The sequence below is a fragment of the Thermobia domestica genome, chromosome 7 (genome assembly GCF_964235325.1).
Source record: "Thermobia domestica chromosome 7, izTheDome1.hap1.1, whole genome shotgun sequence".
In the NCBI taxonomy this organism is placed as follows: domain Eukaryota; kingdom Metazoa; phylum Arthropoda; class Insecta; order Zygentoma; family Lepismatidae; genus Thermobia; species Thermobia domestica.
Window position 1 is genome coordinate 203867142 of NC_137460.1, and position 18140 is coordinate 203885281.

Here is an 18140-nt window from a genome sequence, read left to right on the forward strand (position 1 = left end):
TGTGACGTGAAATGGACTCACAGAGGTCATGAATGGTAACAAGTGGAATATTACACCATTTTGTGTGTAATGCATCACTCTGTCTGGTGAGAAAGGGTGGAGGCAGAATTCTGCGCCGGATTCGTATCTCCGGAAAGGGCCACAGAAGTTCAATTACGTTCATGTCTAGGAACTGGATGGGGCAGGGAAGGTGTTTAACTTTATCCTCATGTATCTTAAGACACGTCGTAACAGCTTCATTTTGGAATATGGCGTCATTGTCCGGAAACAACACAGTCCGGAACATACGATCCACATGGTTCTCTAAAATGGCGACATAACCGCGAGCGCTCACGCGATCGCTAAGAATGAGCACAAAGCGCACGCACTAAAAAACAGGATATCTTTTCTTTAGGCGTCCGACACATACAAACATGGCTCGTGGTTTGAAATAAAGGTGAACGATCATCATCCGATCACACCACACGTTTCCACTCCTTAGTGGTCCATGTTTCATGTTGGCGACATCATTGATGTCGTAAGCGCTATGGCCCCTTATCAGCAGTTTCGCCCTTGCAACCTAACCCTGTATGTCTATGTCATGTAACTCGCGGCAGACTATGATTTCCAACACAATCTATGTTAGGTGCTGCTTGAGTTCCTCCATCACTTGCACCGCAGTCGTGCAACTGTTCTGATAGATAATCCATTTTGTTTCTTGACGGAACCTGCCACTGAGGATTTTCTTCCGACCTCTGTTCCTCTTCGCCGATGGAGTTTCGCCGTGAGCTTTTGTAGTCCATTCCTTATGCTATTTACGATAAACCAAATGAATTAGACACATTGATTCTGGATATTATAGATGTTCATACCCAATTCCTGACAACACCCAACATGCCTGCCACTTTTGTCACACTCGTATCAACTAACTTCGGATCGATATGCACTAAAAAACGGCAAAATATCCATGCAAATATGCGCTAAAAATCACGAAAATATGCACTGAAAATATGCAAATATGCACTAAAAATTGTAAATATGCACCAACCAAAAGCTAGAGTTAAATGAGGAATTTTATTATTTTTAGAGAAAAAGTTATATTACCTGAACTACATATGTATAATTACAGTGTATAACTATGATGCATTCATGCTACAATACACAACTATGTAGTTTTCGGTGTTTTCTGACAAAAACCTGCATTGATCAGTCAAAACATTACTGTACATCGAAAATGTTCCTTCCGTGTCACGGGTCGTTAAAGGACAGTATTTCAAAGAAGCAATGTTACTTGCCGATAAATCTGAAATTCGTGCGTCATTGTTCCCAGGAACACTTTACTTAGATTGGACACGAATTTTTATACCAGGATTTCTCGCGTCTATTGACTATGTGTTTCGAAGAAATTCTTGTCCGATTGGTCTTGGTGGCGTCTGTGGAGTTATTGAATCAAACTCTTCAAATGCACTACGAAGTCTTAATGATCGCTCTTCTAATCTCGTTATGATCTTTGAAATTGAACTGAAATGATTATTGATAAACGCAAATTCGCTTTTAATCTTTCAGCTCTGCAAGTTTTCACGGCTTCTTGAATACATTTGGTTTCTTTGGGTTCAAAAAGCTCATAGTCAGTACATGAGATCAAAATACATGTATATATATATATATATATATATATATATATATATATATATATATACAGGGTGGGCCATTTTAATTAACCCACGCAAATATCTGAAAAATGATAAAACATAGAAGAAATGTTTGAAGTAAACGTTATATATTGCTAAGGGGGAAAACCATTTCCTCCAAAAGTACCCCTCTCCACCCCCCGGAAATGGGGGTAACGGGGGGTAACTTTGAAATGTCAAATGGGAACATGGGTCGAGTAATATCTCGTTCGAAAGGTCTTGGAAAACTAAGTAACGCTGTACCAAAATTTGTTTCATATGGAGCACCAGTTTCAAAATGGCCGCCATGATATAGTTCGGAAACTCCAGTAGCCGTAGTATGAAAACCATGGGAGGTAAATGAATGGAACAAAATTGAAATACGTAAATATCACAGGGCATATCGAATGGTGTGGTCCCTGTGATCCCAGTGGCCTCCCTGAAGGGGTCTTGGGGGCTAACTTCAAGATTTGAAATAGTAACATGAGTCGAGTGGTACCTCGTTCGATAAATCTTACAAAATCAAACATCTTGCAGGAGAAAACGATTGAGGTGAAATGGCAGTGTTCTCAAAAGGCCGCCGAAACATAGTATCAGTGTCAGAGAAAAGGTTTAGTATCCGTAGTATGAAAGCGATTGGAGATAAATCAACAGGAGAAAAACTGGAGTAGGTAACTGACGTAAGGCACATCGAGAGGTGTTGTCGGGGTGACTTCACTGAAAGGTATCCGGTGCCAACTTGAAAATTTCAAATAGCAACTTGAAGCGAGTAACATCATGTTACATAGACAAATGAATATCAAACAGCTTCTGTAAGAATATTTTCGACATGAGACACCGTTTTCAAAATGATCGCCAAGACATGGTGAATGTGTCTAAGAAAACGTCTATTGCCCATAGTATGAATACGGGTAGAGATAAATGAAAATAACGAAAATTAAATACGAAAACCACGGAGGCGTTCCAAGGCTCGAGAATGATACAACAGAGATAAAAATGTTAGAGTAAAATTGCCATAATGTATAGAGAGATATCCAAGTCCTGCAAAATAATCTTTTCCTGTGCTCTGTATGTGAGTGGGGTGGAAAGTAACTCCGTCGCCACAGAAACTTTTATGCAATGCGTGCTGGTTATTCGGAAAGCATTTCGGGGATATACGTACACACTGTTTTGTCTCTCAAGCTCACAATATGATATGAGTGCTAATAGTTAATCAAAATGTAACTGTGGCTAAGGGCGCCCATGTTGTGGTTTCCAAGGGAGGCAAGAAAAAGCGACATTTCAAATATAGTTTCAAATTTTGCTGTAGCTATTCTAAAAATTCTATTGAGTTTTCGATATTCCGAAGCACAATTTCCTCTAGGGGGGCGAGAGCCCCCCTTGCCCCCCTTATGGGCGCCCTTGACTGTGGCCATCCGCATTAACTGAGTGCACTAATTCTCTATCCCTGAAGTCTGCCTTCCAAACAGCATTGGATAGGTCAAGCGTACGCCCGAACCGTTGTCCGGTCGGACATTGAAATTTTGAAGTTAGCTCACAAGATCCCTTCAGGGAAGACGCTGGGATCGCAGGGGTCACATCATTCGATATGCCCTATGATATTTACGTATTTCAATTTTGTTCCATTCATTTACCTCCCATGGTTTTCATCCTACGGCTACTGGAGTTTCCGAACTATATCATGGCGGCCATTTTGAAACTGGTGCTCCATATGAAACAAATTTTGATACAGCGTTACTTAGTTTTCCAAGACCTTTCGAACGAGGTATTACTCGACCCATGTTCCCATTTGACATTTCAAAGTTACCCCCCGTTACCCCCATTTCCGGGGGGTGGAGAGGGGTACTTTTGGCGGAAATTGTTTTCCCCCTTAGCAATATATAACGTGTACTTCAAACATTTCTTCTATGTTTTATCATTTTTCAGATATTTCCGTGGATTAATTAAAATGGCCCACCCTGTATATATATATATATATAGGCCTATATATATATATATATATATATATATATATATATATATATATATATATATATATATAAAGAATGCGCCAAGTATCTGTCAATAAAGAATAAATATAGTTATACACGGAGAAGTAAATAAACATTTCTGGCATAAGCATATAGTAAAATCTGCCTACCGAAATTGAGCAAGACTCGCAAAAATCTCCGTTAAAGGTTTTAAAGCTAACGAAGATAATAAGGTACATACATATAATGGACATAGTGAGATAAAATAAAATGTACATAGGCCTACCGTATCCAATTAAAGTATTAATTTATACTATGAATTAAGACACATAAAACTTACAGTGAAAAAAAAAACCTACATACAGTTTCAAAGGCCAGGATAGAAAGTAGATGCTATGCCCTTTTCAGCGCTCTTCCCTCTATTTTTGGCTCCCTTTTGATCTATTGTGTATATTATGCTCGTTGTTTCATGTCTCTAGACCAGCTAGAGAACGAGTTATTGGTATTTGAAAATTACTATGTAAATTACAGTTCGTTCAGAAAGTCGGACTATATCTAGGGCCTTACATAGGTTTGGATTAAAGGTTAATTGTGTAAGTAGGGTAACAAGAAAACGAAGACCTTTACAGACAACATACCTAATCTCTCACAGAATGACCAAAATTTTTCTAAACGCTCCATTCCGGAACTTCCGTTGTTCGCAACACAAGAGAATTTAACACATTTTTTTAACATTTAAATTCATGGGACGGTGAAATATTTCCGTTTAAAATAAATTTCCGTTTAAAAGGAGCCTACGCAGTTTTTACTCTATTAAAAGCCTGTATTCAAAAACCTTATGTTCTTGTTTGAAAGAAAATAAATCCACTTAAACTTAGTTTTTGTATCCAATTATGTGTAAATCCTAGAATATTTTCTTCTGGCGTAACATTGTCCATTTCAAACAGCAATAATTTACAATGTATAATATTGATACTTTAAATGAAATAAAGTGATTTGAGCGAGACATGGAGTATGAATAGGAAGAAGGTAAAATTAAAGAAAACATAACAGAAGACTTAGTAGGAAAGTTCGTTTCGAGAGACCGAGGTGCGTATCAAAGCAACACAAGCTTATACTTAAATACTCTCTTAAACTCCTTAAAGGAGAACTTGGGAACTTATCTCCTTATCTCACAAAGTAATTGCTGCGACGGGTTTTAGATTTTGTAAAGGAAATTATTAATTAATTTAGAGCTCATTTTCAAAATGTTGTTCATTCCTTCCCGAAATACATTTTTCAACGGTTTCTTTGGGATGAACTCTGTCGAATATGGAAAAAAAAAAAAAAAAGCCACATCTGGGTTGTTTCATAGTTGTATAAACTCCTTACCAGATTTGAAACTGCTATGAAGAAAATATAAGAAGGCCAAACAATAGAGCACTGTTGAAGTTTGAGCTTTTGCTGCCGAACAAAATAGAAATGCCCTCTTCTGAAAACAAGCTTACTTTGAAAATATTACTTGTTTAGCATACACTTTGCAAAATATATTTTATTTTTGGACTGTTAACGTCTCTCAACTTCAAACCATTATTTCAGAAGATAACTTCTAGAAGATTTTTCGTGCCTATTTAGTTGTAGTGCGACATCTTTGTCCAATTTTTGTCCGCCCTAGAAAAAAAAGTACCATTCAAATCAGGGGCCGATCCAGGCGGCGATCGGGACGATTGGCCCCCCTCAGAAGAGGAAACTTACTTATTTTATATATAAATGAAATCCATCCCAGAGTTTGGAGCTCTTAAAAGTAGGTCTAATTAGCAGTATTACAATCCCGCCCCCCAGAAGTCCGTCCTGGATCCGCCTCTGATTCAAATTAACAAAGAAGGGCCATTTCAAAATTTTGACCACTTCGATCACCTGTAGTGCAACATCTTCAAATTTGAATTTTAACTAGCTCAGAATTTTGTCCAATTTTTGTCCACCCAAGAAAAAAATGTATCATTCAAATAAGCGAGGAAGGGTCATTTCAAAATTTTGGCCACTTCTATCACTCATTGTGCGACATCTTCAAATTCGAATTTTAGTTAGCTCAGAATTTTGTCCATTTTCCCTACATTTTTGTATCATCAAAAAAAAATGTACCATTCAAATTAACAAAGCACGGCCATCTAATTTTCACCACTTCGATCACCAGTAATGTGACGTCTTTAAATTCGAATTCTAAGTAGCTTAGAATGTTTCCTATTTTTTGTAGATTTTGTACGACCAAGATAGTTGAAATTCAAATTTGAAAATGTCTCATTAGAGGTGATCCAAGTTGCCAAATTTTTAAATGACCCTCCTTTGTTAATTTCGATGGTACAGAATATATTCTTGGTGGTACAAAAATATTCAAAAATTCGACACAATTCTGAGCTGATTAAAATTCGAATTTGAAGATGTCGCACTAAAGGTGATCGAAGTGGCCCAATTTTGAAATAGCCCTCCCTTGTTTATTTGAATGGTACAAAATTGTTTCTTGGGTGGACAAAAATGGGCAAAAAAAATTGGACAAGATCCTGAGCTAGTTAAATTCAAATTTGAAGATGTCCCACTACAACTAAATGGCTCGAGATTTTTCTTTTAGTATTCTTATACTGCCAAAGGACCACACAATTTCAAATACACACACACACACACACAACAGTAGCAACTTTAACTTCTGGAATGGGTAACGTGGAAATTTTGTTGTTTGTGATTTGACACCGTTCCGGGAGGATGAATCACTCACCTCTTTCATATTCTCCTTTTACATGACCTTGGTAAGTATTCTAAACCGACAACAACAAACCATTTCAAGATTTTGAGTCCATTTATATTAGAAACTTGAAATTCTATTTATGAGGAAAGTTGTTGGACGTTAAAAATTATCAGTTTGGTCGTTCCTTTAAATATGCATTTATATGCAGTAACAATATAAATATGCACTAACCTCCGAAATATGCAAATATATGCACTATAAAACTGTGCTATTTTACCCCAAAACAGCTCAAACGAATTTCTGTTTAAAGAACATATCAATATCACGTCAGGAAAAAAAAAAATGCAAATATGCAAAAATCCGAAGTCTACGTATCACATAACCGAGCGCTAACAATTTTTTCTGTTTGGAATCTGTTGGTCGCCCATTTTACATGATCATAGTCTGTTCAGTTCACTACCGACTGCCATTCTATTGTTCCCCACAGGACACTTAATTTGCCCCAATGCAGAACAGCAACATAGGCGCTGCGGTCGCCATTAATCGTTCCCAACCTATTATCCATTTACTGAAAGATGGCTTCTGACAGATAGCTGCACATGTTGTAAAAAAAACGAGAGGGTGGATTGTTCGCCAATCGCAGCAGTATTCTTTCACGCCGTTGCTAGGCAACGAAGGTCATTGACCGCGCGGTTGCCGGTAGTTGAAACGACTTGTTAAACGTCTTCAGTTTGTCCCCAGAGCTGCTGTCTCTGTTGCGGAGCCTCTGGCAACAACGCCTCCAATACTCCACGTGCTTTATCCAACTGTCAGAAGTCATCTTTCAGTAAATCGAGAATAAAAATCTGATATGTTTCTAACTCCAAATGCTTTCATTAAATTGACGCGTTTCCCATGGATATAATACAGGAATAAAGATGTTATCTTTCAGAAGGGAAAAGGAGTATTTACGTATATATATATATATATATATATATAGAGCTATATATATATATATATATATATATATATATATATATATATATATATATATATATATATATATATATATATATATATATTCATGTTTGGAGATTAGGCGGGTCATACCGATGCCGCAACACTTTCAGCTGTGTGAATGGACTTTGCTTTCTAGCTAATTTATACGTACAGCTTTATCGTCATCAACACTGGCGTCTCTGGCATGTAAAATTTGGGGGGGGGGGACATCAAAGAAAGTGATTTAAATGGTAGTACCTAGCCCAACCTACTTATTATCTTCGATTTCATTTGCCACCTTTCTGCTTAACTTCACGGACCCCCTAAGGTATATCAAGAACTGTTATAATCGTTTCACAGCCTGAATATTATATTACAAATAAATATAATTATTATTTATATGTTATTCTATCGTTAGTAAATAAATTAAATTGAAATAAAATATTGAATATTTTGTACTACAAAATATTTTGGGGGGACGCGTCCCCCTCGTCCCCCCGCCAGAGACGCCCATGGTCATCAATAATGAGAATTGAATCCTAAGAAAATTTGTGATCATTTCTTTTCTTGACTCTGTATCACCTTAAGCGCACTTTAGAAGTGATCTAATCCCATTAAAGTTATAATCTTCTTTTTTCAATGAACCATCTTCCTTTATGGAGTATGTTTTACACAACCTGCTTTGGTGAATTGTATTATCCAATCTAACACAGTGAACAGTATGTGTGCATACTTTCTGTCGTAGATTATGTAATATAACTCAGTGAACGGAGTATACTCTTACTTTCTATCTTAGATTATCTAACATAAAATAGTAAACCGTGTGTGCTCTTACTTTCTATCGTAGATTTCCGAGTAGTTCTCTCTCTCTCCTTCTGGCAGTGTTAAGTACTCTTTGGGTGTACTCGTATTCATTTCATGGCAGTAAATAGATACATTCTTCCCTGCTAGTTGCAAGATATACTCTTGGTCTGTATGGGCATTCAGCCGCTCTTGAACATCCTTGCAGCTAAAATAACCACCTGCAATCAGAGAAATTCAGTAAGAATATTTTCATAAATGCATTTATTAAATTATTATATCTCTTAAATCAGTCTAAATCAGCATTGTACAGGGTTTGTCCGGAAAGTAATAGGACTGAGTCGATTAAAAAAAAAAAAATATTGAGCCAATCGTTACAATTCTTTAAAAACTTTCAAGATAGGCTCCTTCTGCGTCGATGCAGCGCTGCCAGCGCGATTTCCAAGCATTGAAGGTGTCACGGAAGTCATTCTCCGGAATAGCCTTGAGAGCCGCGGTGCAAGCTGCTTGGATCCCCTCTGTCGTCTCAAAATGCTTGCCTTTCATCGGGCGTTTCAAGTGAGGAAACAAAAAGAAGTCCGGGGGGCACATCTGGGTTGTAGGGCGGCTGCGGAAGCGTTGGGATGCCGGCCTTGGTCAGGTAGCTGTTCACAAGAAAGGCGGTGTGAGCCGGGGCGTTGTCGTGGTGCAGCTTCCAGTCGGCTCCGATGTCTGGTCGGACCCGATTGACCCTTCGTTTGAGTCTCTTGAGCACTTCCACGTAAAACTTGGCGTTGACGGTTTGTCCAGGAAGAACAAATTCATGGTGGACAATGCCTTTGATGTCAAAAAAGACAATGAGCATCGTTTTCACTTTGGATTTGCTCATTCTTCCCTTTTTTGGGCGAGGAGACGCCGGCGTGTGCCACTCGGAAGATTGCCTCTTTGTCTCGGGATCATACTCAAAGATCCATGATTCGTCACCTGTGATTACGTTATTCAAAAATTGGGGGTCACTTTCACACATGTTCAAATTTTCTTGGCACAATTCCACTCGCCGCAATTTCTGGTCGTCAGTGAGCACTTTTGGGACAATCTTTGCGCACACCTTGCGTATGTTCAAATGCTCCGTCACAATTTCATGAACCACAGTTTTTGGTAAATTTAACATCTGGGCAATTAAACGAATACTTAGTCGACGGTCTGAGTTCAAAACTTTGCGCACACGAGTCACATTGTCGGTGTTTGTCGAAGTCGAAGATCTTCCAGCACGGTCTTCATCGGCGACCTCTTTCCGGCCCTCCGAAAAGGCCTTGTGCCACCGAAACACACCACTTCTTGCTAAAGCATCATCTGGGTAAGCCTGATTGATGATATCAAACGTCTCTGTCGCAGATTTACCGAGTTTAACACATAATTTAATCGCGTACCTCTGCTCTAACGAACGCTGCACATCGCGCGAAAAAGCCTGTCCTGACTCTCCGTGTGCTCGGAGACAACTGACCAGCCGCTCGTTCGTTAGCTAGGAACGCCCTCTACCGGATCCAGTCGGTGCGCGCACGCTCCGAAGTACAGTTATGGCGGAATAAAATCAGTCCTATTACTTTCCGGACAAACCCTGTATGATGCTAGAATCGTTATGCAATATTGTTAATATCTTCCACCGTTCGAAACAACATTATAAAATAGACATTCTTTTCTTTGTATCATATGCATTATATGAATGACTTTTAGTGTAAAGTATACCTTTCTGGGACATAATACTTTTGTCATTGTATATATATATATATAAAGTGTACCGGCATTGCACGCTGTAATAGCATAAGATTAAGTTAAGCTCCATTAGCAATTATCCACAAGAAGCATTTAGCTTTCTACCGACAAGTATAATATAGTATATACAATACAATAGTGGAACCTATAATCATACGGTGCGCGCACAAAGGATGCTGGTTTCTGATTGGCGCCAGTCAACTTGAAGAATAACTGTACATTCGTAAATAAAATAGGACCCAGTGAAAGCAGGCTTAGAGATTTATCAAGGCCTGTAATTGGCATCGAAAAGTTTGCCACAATGATTTTTTTTTATTCTCGTTCGCTGGTTGTCGGCGCTGCTTGTCTGTACTAACACATATAAAAAACCATAATATATATAAAAAATGCTAAAGAAAATTGATTTTAGTAAAGGGTAAAGTATACCACAATAATGGAACGGGTAGTATAGTGGGATTAGAGTTATAGTGTATTGCCTGTCACATGAAGACCATTACCCAAATGATCCATGACATTTCATTTAGATGTGACAGATAGTAAAATAAAAGAGATTGAATAAAAATAAGAAGAAAAAAATGCATAATGTAACTAATTAATATTCAGAATAAAAGAAACAATTACACATAAGTCAAATGCACAAATATATTACGGTACTAAAGAAAGAAGCATACAAAAACTACAAAGACATGTAAATTGCTAATAGATAATTTTGACTTGTTATACTATACCATACATTAGTTATAATTTCTTTCTGGGTTTATACTTAATGTCCTGACGACAGCTACTCAGAGACTTCATGTTGAAGCTCTGAATGGAACGAAGTGAATCCGAAATAGTGGAAGCCGAATGAATGATCGTTGAAATGATCCCAAAAGAATGTATGCTTGGTTTATAAAATCTGTCTTTTTATATTCGTAAATGTTTTTGTTTGTCACAACTAGTTGGCACTATATTTTTAAATCTTAGACCAGTCAAAAAATAGTTTTCTAATAATTATTATTGTTATGTATACAAATATAAAGATTATTTTTGTTTTTCCGTTCAGTTTTGGAAAATCCCTGTATTTGTCCACTAAAACATCACCAAATATTTTGTTTTTAACTTTTCTTGCAAACAATTGTGAGATCACAGATGCACATATCGAAGTCAGCTAGATGTTACGCTATAGCTTGTTATGGGAAAGTTTATTTTCCAGTTCACACAACCTTGGCCTCAGGTTATTCTTCTTTTTGGATGCTTTGACTATTCGCACTGAAAAATATTATTTTAATTGTCCATTTTGTTTTATATTAATAAAAAAAACTTTATGCACTATTAAGTGATAATTCACTTATTATATGATAGTACACTGTGAAATAAAATGAAGGTTGAGACCTTACTTGCTTTTTTTTTTTTTTTTTTAATATGCCTGCAATGTGGATCAAGAAAAACAAATACAATCATCACAGACATGTAATTGACAAATGCTCAAAAGAGGAACTGAAAGAGAAAGATGATTAAATATTTATTTCAATTTACTGTACTATGTTTTTTTTTTTAATTCAAATTATTATAGTTTGCCTTTTGTTTTGGGTCCATTATCCTGCAAAGCAGCACGCAACCCAGAATTTTTTATTGAGAGTGGTTCAATACTATAAGCCACTACGTCTCTGTAGTACTGAACAGGCATTATTCTGTACCCGAAAAGACGATAAGTAATTGTTAAATACTACCACCCATATTTTCAGAATAAAAAATATAGAACTAGATTTTTTATATATATATATATAAAAGAAAGAGAACCGATGAATTGTAATGATCGAAATTTCATGCTGCATCAATCATTTCCCTGTTAAACAAGTATAGTTTTATTGAGAAAGTGTACAAATGTAGGCTATGTTAGGAAATTTTAAAGTGTCCGGACCCAGTGGACTCCCCGTGGGCGCGCCCCTGCTGCAAAATGTATGTTTGTGTGTGTGTGTTTAATATGTAAAACAATGTTCTACTTTACGAAGACTATAACTGAAACTTAATCTGGAATACTGAAAATACTATTTTCTCATCTGCCTTCTGTTGCTCAACCAAGTGATGGTATTAACCATGTCTTTTTCCTTTTTCATTTATTGCAGATTCCGGTTGCTGTTTCCTCTTAGTTTTAATGCAGCGCTATTAGGGTGATATTTAACATTGTAAATTTCGAGCCATATACATGTGCGTGTGTACAATAAATTTCTGAAATTTCCAGAACTGCAGCATGAAAAAATAAATCCTAGAAATTTGGCGCTGCCCTCAACAATATCCAATGTTGGTTTATGCATAAATATGGACCTGGACACCATCAAGAATTTAAAGCGGATTAAAACTCCTCCTTCAACGAGCTAGTCATCTGTGATTTAACTAGCGAGTTTTTGGCTGCCACACGCGTTCCTTATATTTAATACATGGCTCCAATAATCGAAAGCAGGTTGCCTACTTCCTTTTGTTCTGGTAAATCCCCGTTGAGAAGCAACAAAAACAGAATTTATCTGTGGACACGTATTATTTCGCTACACTATATTCTCTTAAGGAATATCAACTACCAGGGTTGAATTCAGGGGGTAGCCCGGGGGGGAACTTCCCCCCCGAAGAAAATTCATTCCCCCCGGAGAAACTCAAAAAAATTCAGTCACAAAATGTAGAAATTACTTCACCCAATTACTTGCTTTCTTTCCGTGTACGTGCAGACGAAATCCGATTCCTCAATATGCATATAAATGACGCAGACCTATTCTATATAAATATTAAACATGTAACATCTAAGATAGAACACCAAATAGTCAATAAAACTTGTATTTCTTAACGCTATGACCGAGTTTGGCAGAACATGAAATTTTAACTGTTGAAGAAAGGTTTGTATTTTAGTAGGTAGTATACTCTCGCCCTATATTATATATTAGTAGGTAGCACTAGCACAGATTGAGATAGGAAAGGAAAGATAGGGAATATCTTTCGATCATTCCATATGATCTCTGATGTCAGCAGACTTCAGTTCTTGAAAATGTACAGTTCCTGCATTATTTGAAATAGAGCGCCTAAATCCCATTTCCCCCATCGGAAGTAACAGACGTAAATGTGTTTTACGATTGCTAAAGTAAACACACCTTTCTTTAATTAAAAATAATTCAGTTAAAGGGTGCGATTCAGAGTGCGTCATTTAGAGGGATCAGGGAGGAACAGTTATCCCTCCTTGGTTAGAGATTTATATAGAATTTATCAATATTGTAATGTGACTAAAGCATTTTGGTGAAGGGCGATCAATATTTTATTGGTTTTGGCTCAATATTTTGTAAACCTTGTTATATTAAATGCAAATAAAATTCAATCCCCAGTCTGGTGCTGTAGGTCATTCACACATGCAAAGAAATCAAGGAAGTCTCATAATAATTTAAAACTATGTCTAGTTAAAACATTCTTCTAAATAGGAAATATAAAAATATGTTATGCAGCAATGTATCAAGGAAATAATAAGACTTCCTACTTCACGTTATGAAGTAACTCTAAAAATGTAATGGTAAGCGGAAGAAATGTCGCTACCAAAACGAGGAAGAAAAGATAGGTGGACGAAAAAGAGTAGGGAATTAGAGGAGTTCTGAAGTGACCGTCTGACTGGAAGGATCGACATCTCAAAAATTTTACTCGCCAAGGTCCGGGTGAGTACAATGCTGGTTATTAATTGATATCACACTTTATTTATTCGACCTTGTCTCAAAATTCGTTTAATTCTTATCCTATCTTCAAAATTCATTATGACAGTTATTATAAATTTTAACGTAAGGCCTCAGCACCAGATTTTGGGTAATATTCTGATCTGATATCTCAACTTTTATTTCTACAATCTAATTTATCCATCTTAACTAATTATTTGCTCTACCTAAATTTAATGGTTAAGTTTATTATAAGAAAACTCTTCAAATTGCCCCCTTGCTATTATGGTTATTAATACATTGAGTTATGTGTGGATAATATTGTATATGTCAACGTTCGGATTCTCGGTCCAATATGTTGGCATATGTTAATATGATAGTAGTATATGAGTAAAAGATTGCTATTGAAGGTGATGAAGATCCTGCTCAGTGCCGTGCAATGGGGGAGGGGCAGGGGCGTCATTTAGGGGGGCAGGAGGGGGCAATTGCCCCCCCAAGAGTTTGAGAAATACATATATTTTAATAGATTGTCTACTAATATATTAGTAAAAAACGTGAAAGTCTTATGTCGGTCGAGCTCTTGCCCCCCTCAAGAAAAGTCTGAAATGACGCCCCTGGGGAGGGGCAAGCAGGGCGACTGCCCCGGGCGCCGAAGTAATGGGGCTGTAAAAGTCGGGAGGGAAACAGAAAAGAATAGAAGGAAAGAAAAACAGGAATGAAACAGATGTGCACATATATAAAATGAAAGGAAAAAAGTAATGAAAAGTGCTCAAAATCAAGGAAAAGCAGGGTTTACTTTTTAAAATTTTCTCACCTTTCCCGGCTGGTCTGTCGACCTCACTCATATATACGGGTGCCATCGTATACTCTCGAGCCAAGCACTGATTTTCCACGACACGGCACTAATCCTACTGAATATTTCGTAAACTAAACTATTGATGTGTATACAGTGAAGAAACCAAGGCTAATATGCTTGATTTAGAATCAGAAGTGTGAGAAAGGATGATAACTTTTTGTTAAGATATTCCTATGTATGTTTGTTTTAGGACAAAAATATTTCAGTTAATTTAAATCTTTTTAAAAACTTCTACATTGGTAACAAACAGTAACTACTGAATATAGGAAATAATAACAAAAATAGTTACTGTAAATAGCAGTTAAAGTTTAGTGTAAAATATTTTTGCCAGTCTTTACTTAATGTTTTAGATAAAATTAAACGATCGTTTTTCTTTTTAAATTATAAATTCTCATTGAATATTTAACAACAATTAGTCTCAATATTAGGTAAGATGTGGATGTGAATGGAATTGTTAAATATGCTGCTTTCTTGCAAAAATACAGAAAAACAACCCCCCCCCCCGAGGAGATGATATTCCCCCCCGGGTGAAAATGTCTGAATTCAACACTGTCAACTACTACCCATCTTTGAATTTAAAAAGCTGAAGCAAGGGCTTAAAATTACCCGTTTCTGCTTCTCTAAAAATACTTCTTAGAAAAGAACAGCAGTTGCAGTATAAAGATTTTGGGGTCAATGTGACTTGCAGTTTCTTTTAATCCAAGATCTCATAATTTACATGCGCATGCTTTAGGTTTTTGTTTCATTTCTCCAAAACTCTAGCAAAACTAGGTGCTTTAGACATACCACCTAAACTTTAGTAATATCAAAAATGGTCTCGTAATAATATTTTGGCAGCCCAGAGAAATGTGTTATTTTATTTTGACTTATCAGTAACTTTTCACGTGCTGCCATCTTCTGGGCATAATTTAGATTTTTAAAAGAATTATGATTGGTTTATATTATTTATTACAAGTAATAGTCTAGTAGCTTAGCGACTGGATCATGCAAAATGTGATACCAACATACCACTTTCAGGGATGATAGACCTATTAATAAGAAGTAAATCCTGATATAGACCCAAATCGGCGGGGGTCTTGTTTTAGGTATATGACGTCATCAATATGGCCGCCAACGAATTTCGACTTAACTGAGTTTAAAAATGTATAACTCCATTACCATTGAAGGTAGAAACTTCCTTTTACCTTTATTTTGCAGAGAATACATTGCACCTTTATTGTCATTATAAATACTTGCCTTATATTGCCGCCATTTTTAAATATGGCGTCTCAAACTGGAAAAATGTTTATTTTCAAAACGATTTTCTATGTTTTATAGCAAATAACTTTGAAACTGCTATGATTATGGGAAAATACTTTGGTATAATCGTCAAAGGTCATTTCAATAGCTTTCGAACGCGACCAGAATCATTGATGTATCTCAACAAATAACCGAGATAATCAATTTTTTGTAGGACTAAATGTCGAACTTTCGTGAATAATGTTCGAATGTATCCGTAGACGTAGTTATATGGCATTTGTAGTTCCATTGCCCTTTGATAATAGGAACATAGTACCGCTACCAGTATGTTCCTTTTAACGTGGAGAATAGCAAATCACAAGTGTTTATCTTTTGTCCGTGCTGAAAACCATTTATAATGTCATAAATCCAAGATGGCCGCCGCGGTTTATCTCCGGTGAAAATTTATCGCCACAGAAAAATAATAGAAACATGCAACAAAAGCCAATCTCTTTCTTTGGATGTGAAAAAATCTTGACATAACATGTGATTGACTCTCCTTTGTGTCTACAAGCCAGTATATGACGTCATAAACACAGTATGGCGCCATGGCTTACATATGGATTATGAAAATTATTTATTTCTCGCATTAGAGAAACGATAGAAACGTGCAACAACCATCAATATCTTTTTTCATATGTAGAATCATAAAGACATAAGTTTTGTCTTTTCTTTCAGGTGAAAGGCGAGTATATGACGTCATAAACCCAAGATTGCCGACGACTCTTAAATATGTGTAATGCACAATATTATATGATTTATTTTTCTCGGCCCAATTCAAATTTTGGTTCACGGCCATGAACCTTGAATCATTTCTTTTTTATTTGCTGGACAATCGATTTTATTCGATCGGTGAAATTCTCCTCCTATTGTAGTGCATTGGATCAGATTTGTCCCTGGATGTTCGCCCTGGATCATATCAATTATGCCCGTTGGATGTCAGTATTCGTAAAGTCTTTGGGAGAATTGAATGTACGAAACCCACAAGTATATGATGAATTTCAGAAAGGTAATTTTGTGGAAAGAAAGACTAACAGTAAATATTCGTACATGTCCCACGACCAGTTACATGAACAATGTAATAAGGATCTAAAATGTGAAGGAGGTGCCATTGGTCTATTTGATAATGAATGTGCTCTTCTGCGTTCGATGGTTTCGGGTCCAGTGATTGCAGGATTACTAACCGAACTTGAGAAAGAGGCAGAAATAAGTGACGATTCAGATTATCACAGTCATCATGAAGATACAGACGCTTTTTCCTCTAGGTTCAAAAAACATGAGAAAGCTTTAATAAATGCATGTGAAGATGATGACAGAAATACATTTGCTCAAGAAAATGTTGCCCTAATATGCGTTGCCACATATGCTGCTATGGATGAGAAAGCAGCTGAGTCTGTCTTCAAAGCAGAAGAATTGGGAAAGCAACAGGACAAACATTTGTTCGGAAACGGCTCATCGAATGCCAGACGCCTTTAAGAGAACCGATTAAAAGAAATAAACTTTCGCTTTTTCACACATCGCAAAAAGAAGGAACGAAGAAAGGACTCAAGGAGTCAATTTTAAAGAGTTACTGTAACCTGTTTTCTCGCTTATACAAAGCTTGTCAAAGTCGAGGTGGAAACATCAAAGATTTCTTTGCTCACGAAAACCTTTCGTACCCTCCGTCACTCTCTTCAAATGGTGAATTGCGCAAGGGAGCAAAATCAGATATTATTTCTTGCTTAGAACCACTTGGAACATCACAATACGATGTACCTAGTGTATCGTGTGTTATATTTGATGAAGCAGTATTAGCTCACATGCTGAAGCCTGTTCCGGGACAGGCGTTTTCTATGTATTACACTAACACATTTCAACCATTTTTAGAAAAGTTTGCGAGTGATGTCTTCAGAATAGACATAGTCTTTGACAATTATGATCCCGACAGTCTGAAAAAAGAAGAACGAGACCAACGAGGAAAAGGACCAAGAATACTTGTGAAAGACTCCACACTGACTCCCAAAAAATGGGCATTGTTTTTGAATAATTCTGAAAACAAAACTGATTTATTTCGACTTCTGTGTAAACACTCACAGAACATAAGTGATTCTGGTGGTAAGAGAGAGATTGTGTGTGCATGTGATGATACCGCAATCAGCAAACTCTAATATGGACGTGATAAGCCTTATGCCCTGCAAATAAGAAGAAGCAGACACACGCATGTTCTTGCATGCCAGCAACCACGGACATAAGAATATCTCAATTAAAACTATCGCTTCTGATGTTGTTATTGCCGTTGCTTTATTCTTTGAGCTCAATGTATCACATTTGTGGATTGAATATGGGAGTGGTAAAAATAAGAGATATATTCCTGTCCACGAAATTGCAACAAGCCTAGGAAAGTCTCACTCAAAAGCCCTGCTCTTTTGGTACGCATTTGCAGGGTGTGGCACAGTGTCCGCTTTTGGTGGTCATGGCAAGAAGACAGCTTGGCAG

General features: G+C 36.9%; 1 protein-coding gene across 2 annotated transcripts in view; it reads right to left on the reverse strand.

The window, feature by feature from the left end:
- Positions 1–18140, reverse strand: part of AdamTS-A (ADAM metallopeptidase with thrombospondin type 1 motif A) — a 785255-nt gene that overhangs the window by 25254 nt on the left and 741861 nt on the right. For both annotated transcript variants that reach the window (XM_081765817.1, XM_081765816.1), the window contains one exon: positions 8152–8338. In XM_081765817.1, the coding sequence (XP_081621943.1) occupies positions 8152–8338 (187 nt within the window). The remainder of the gene's footprint in view (positions 1–8151; positions 8339–18140) is intronic.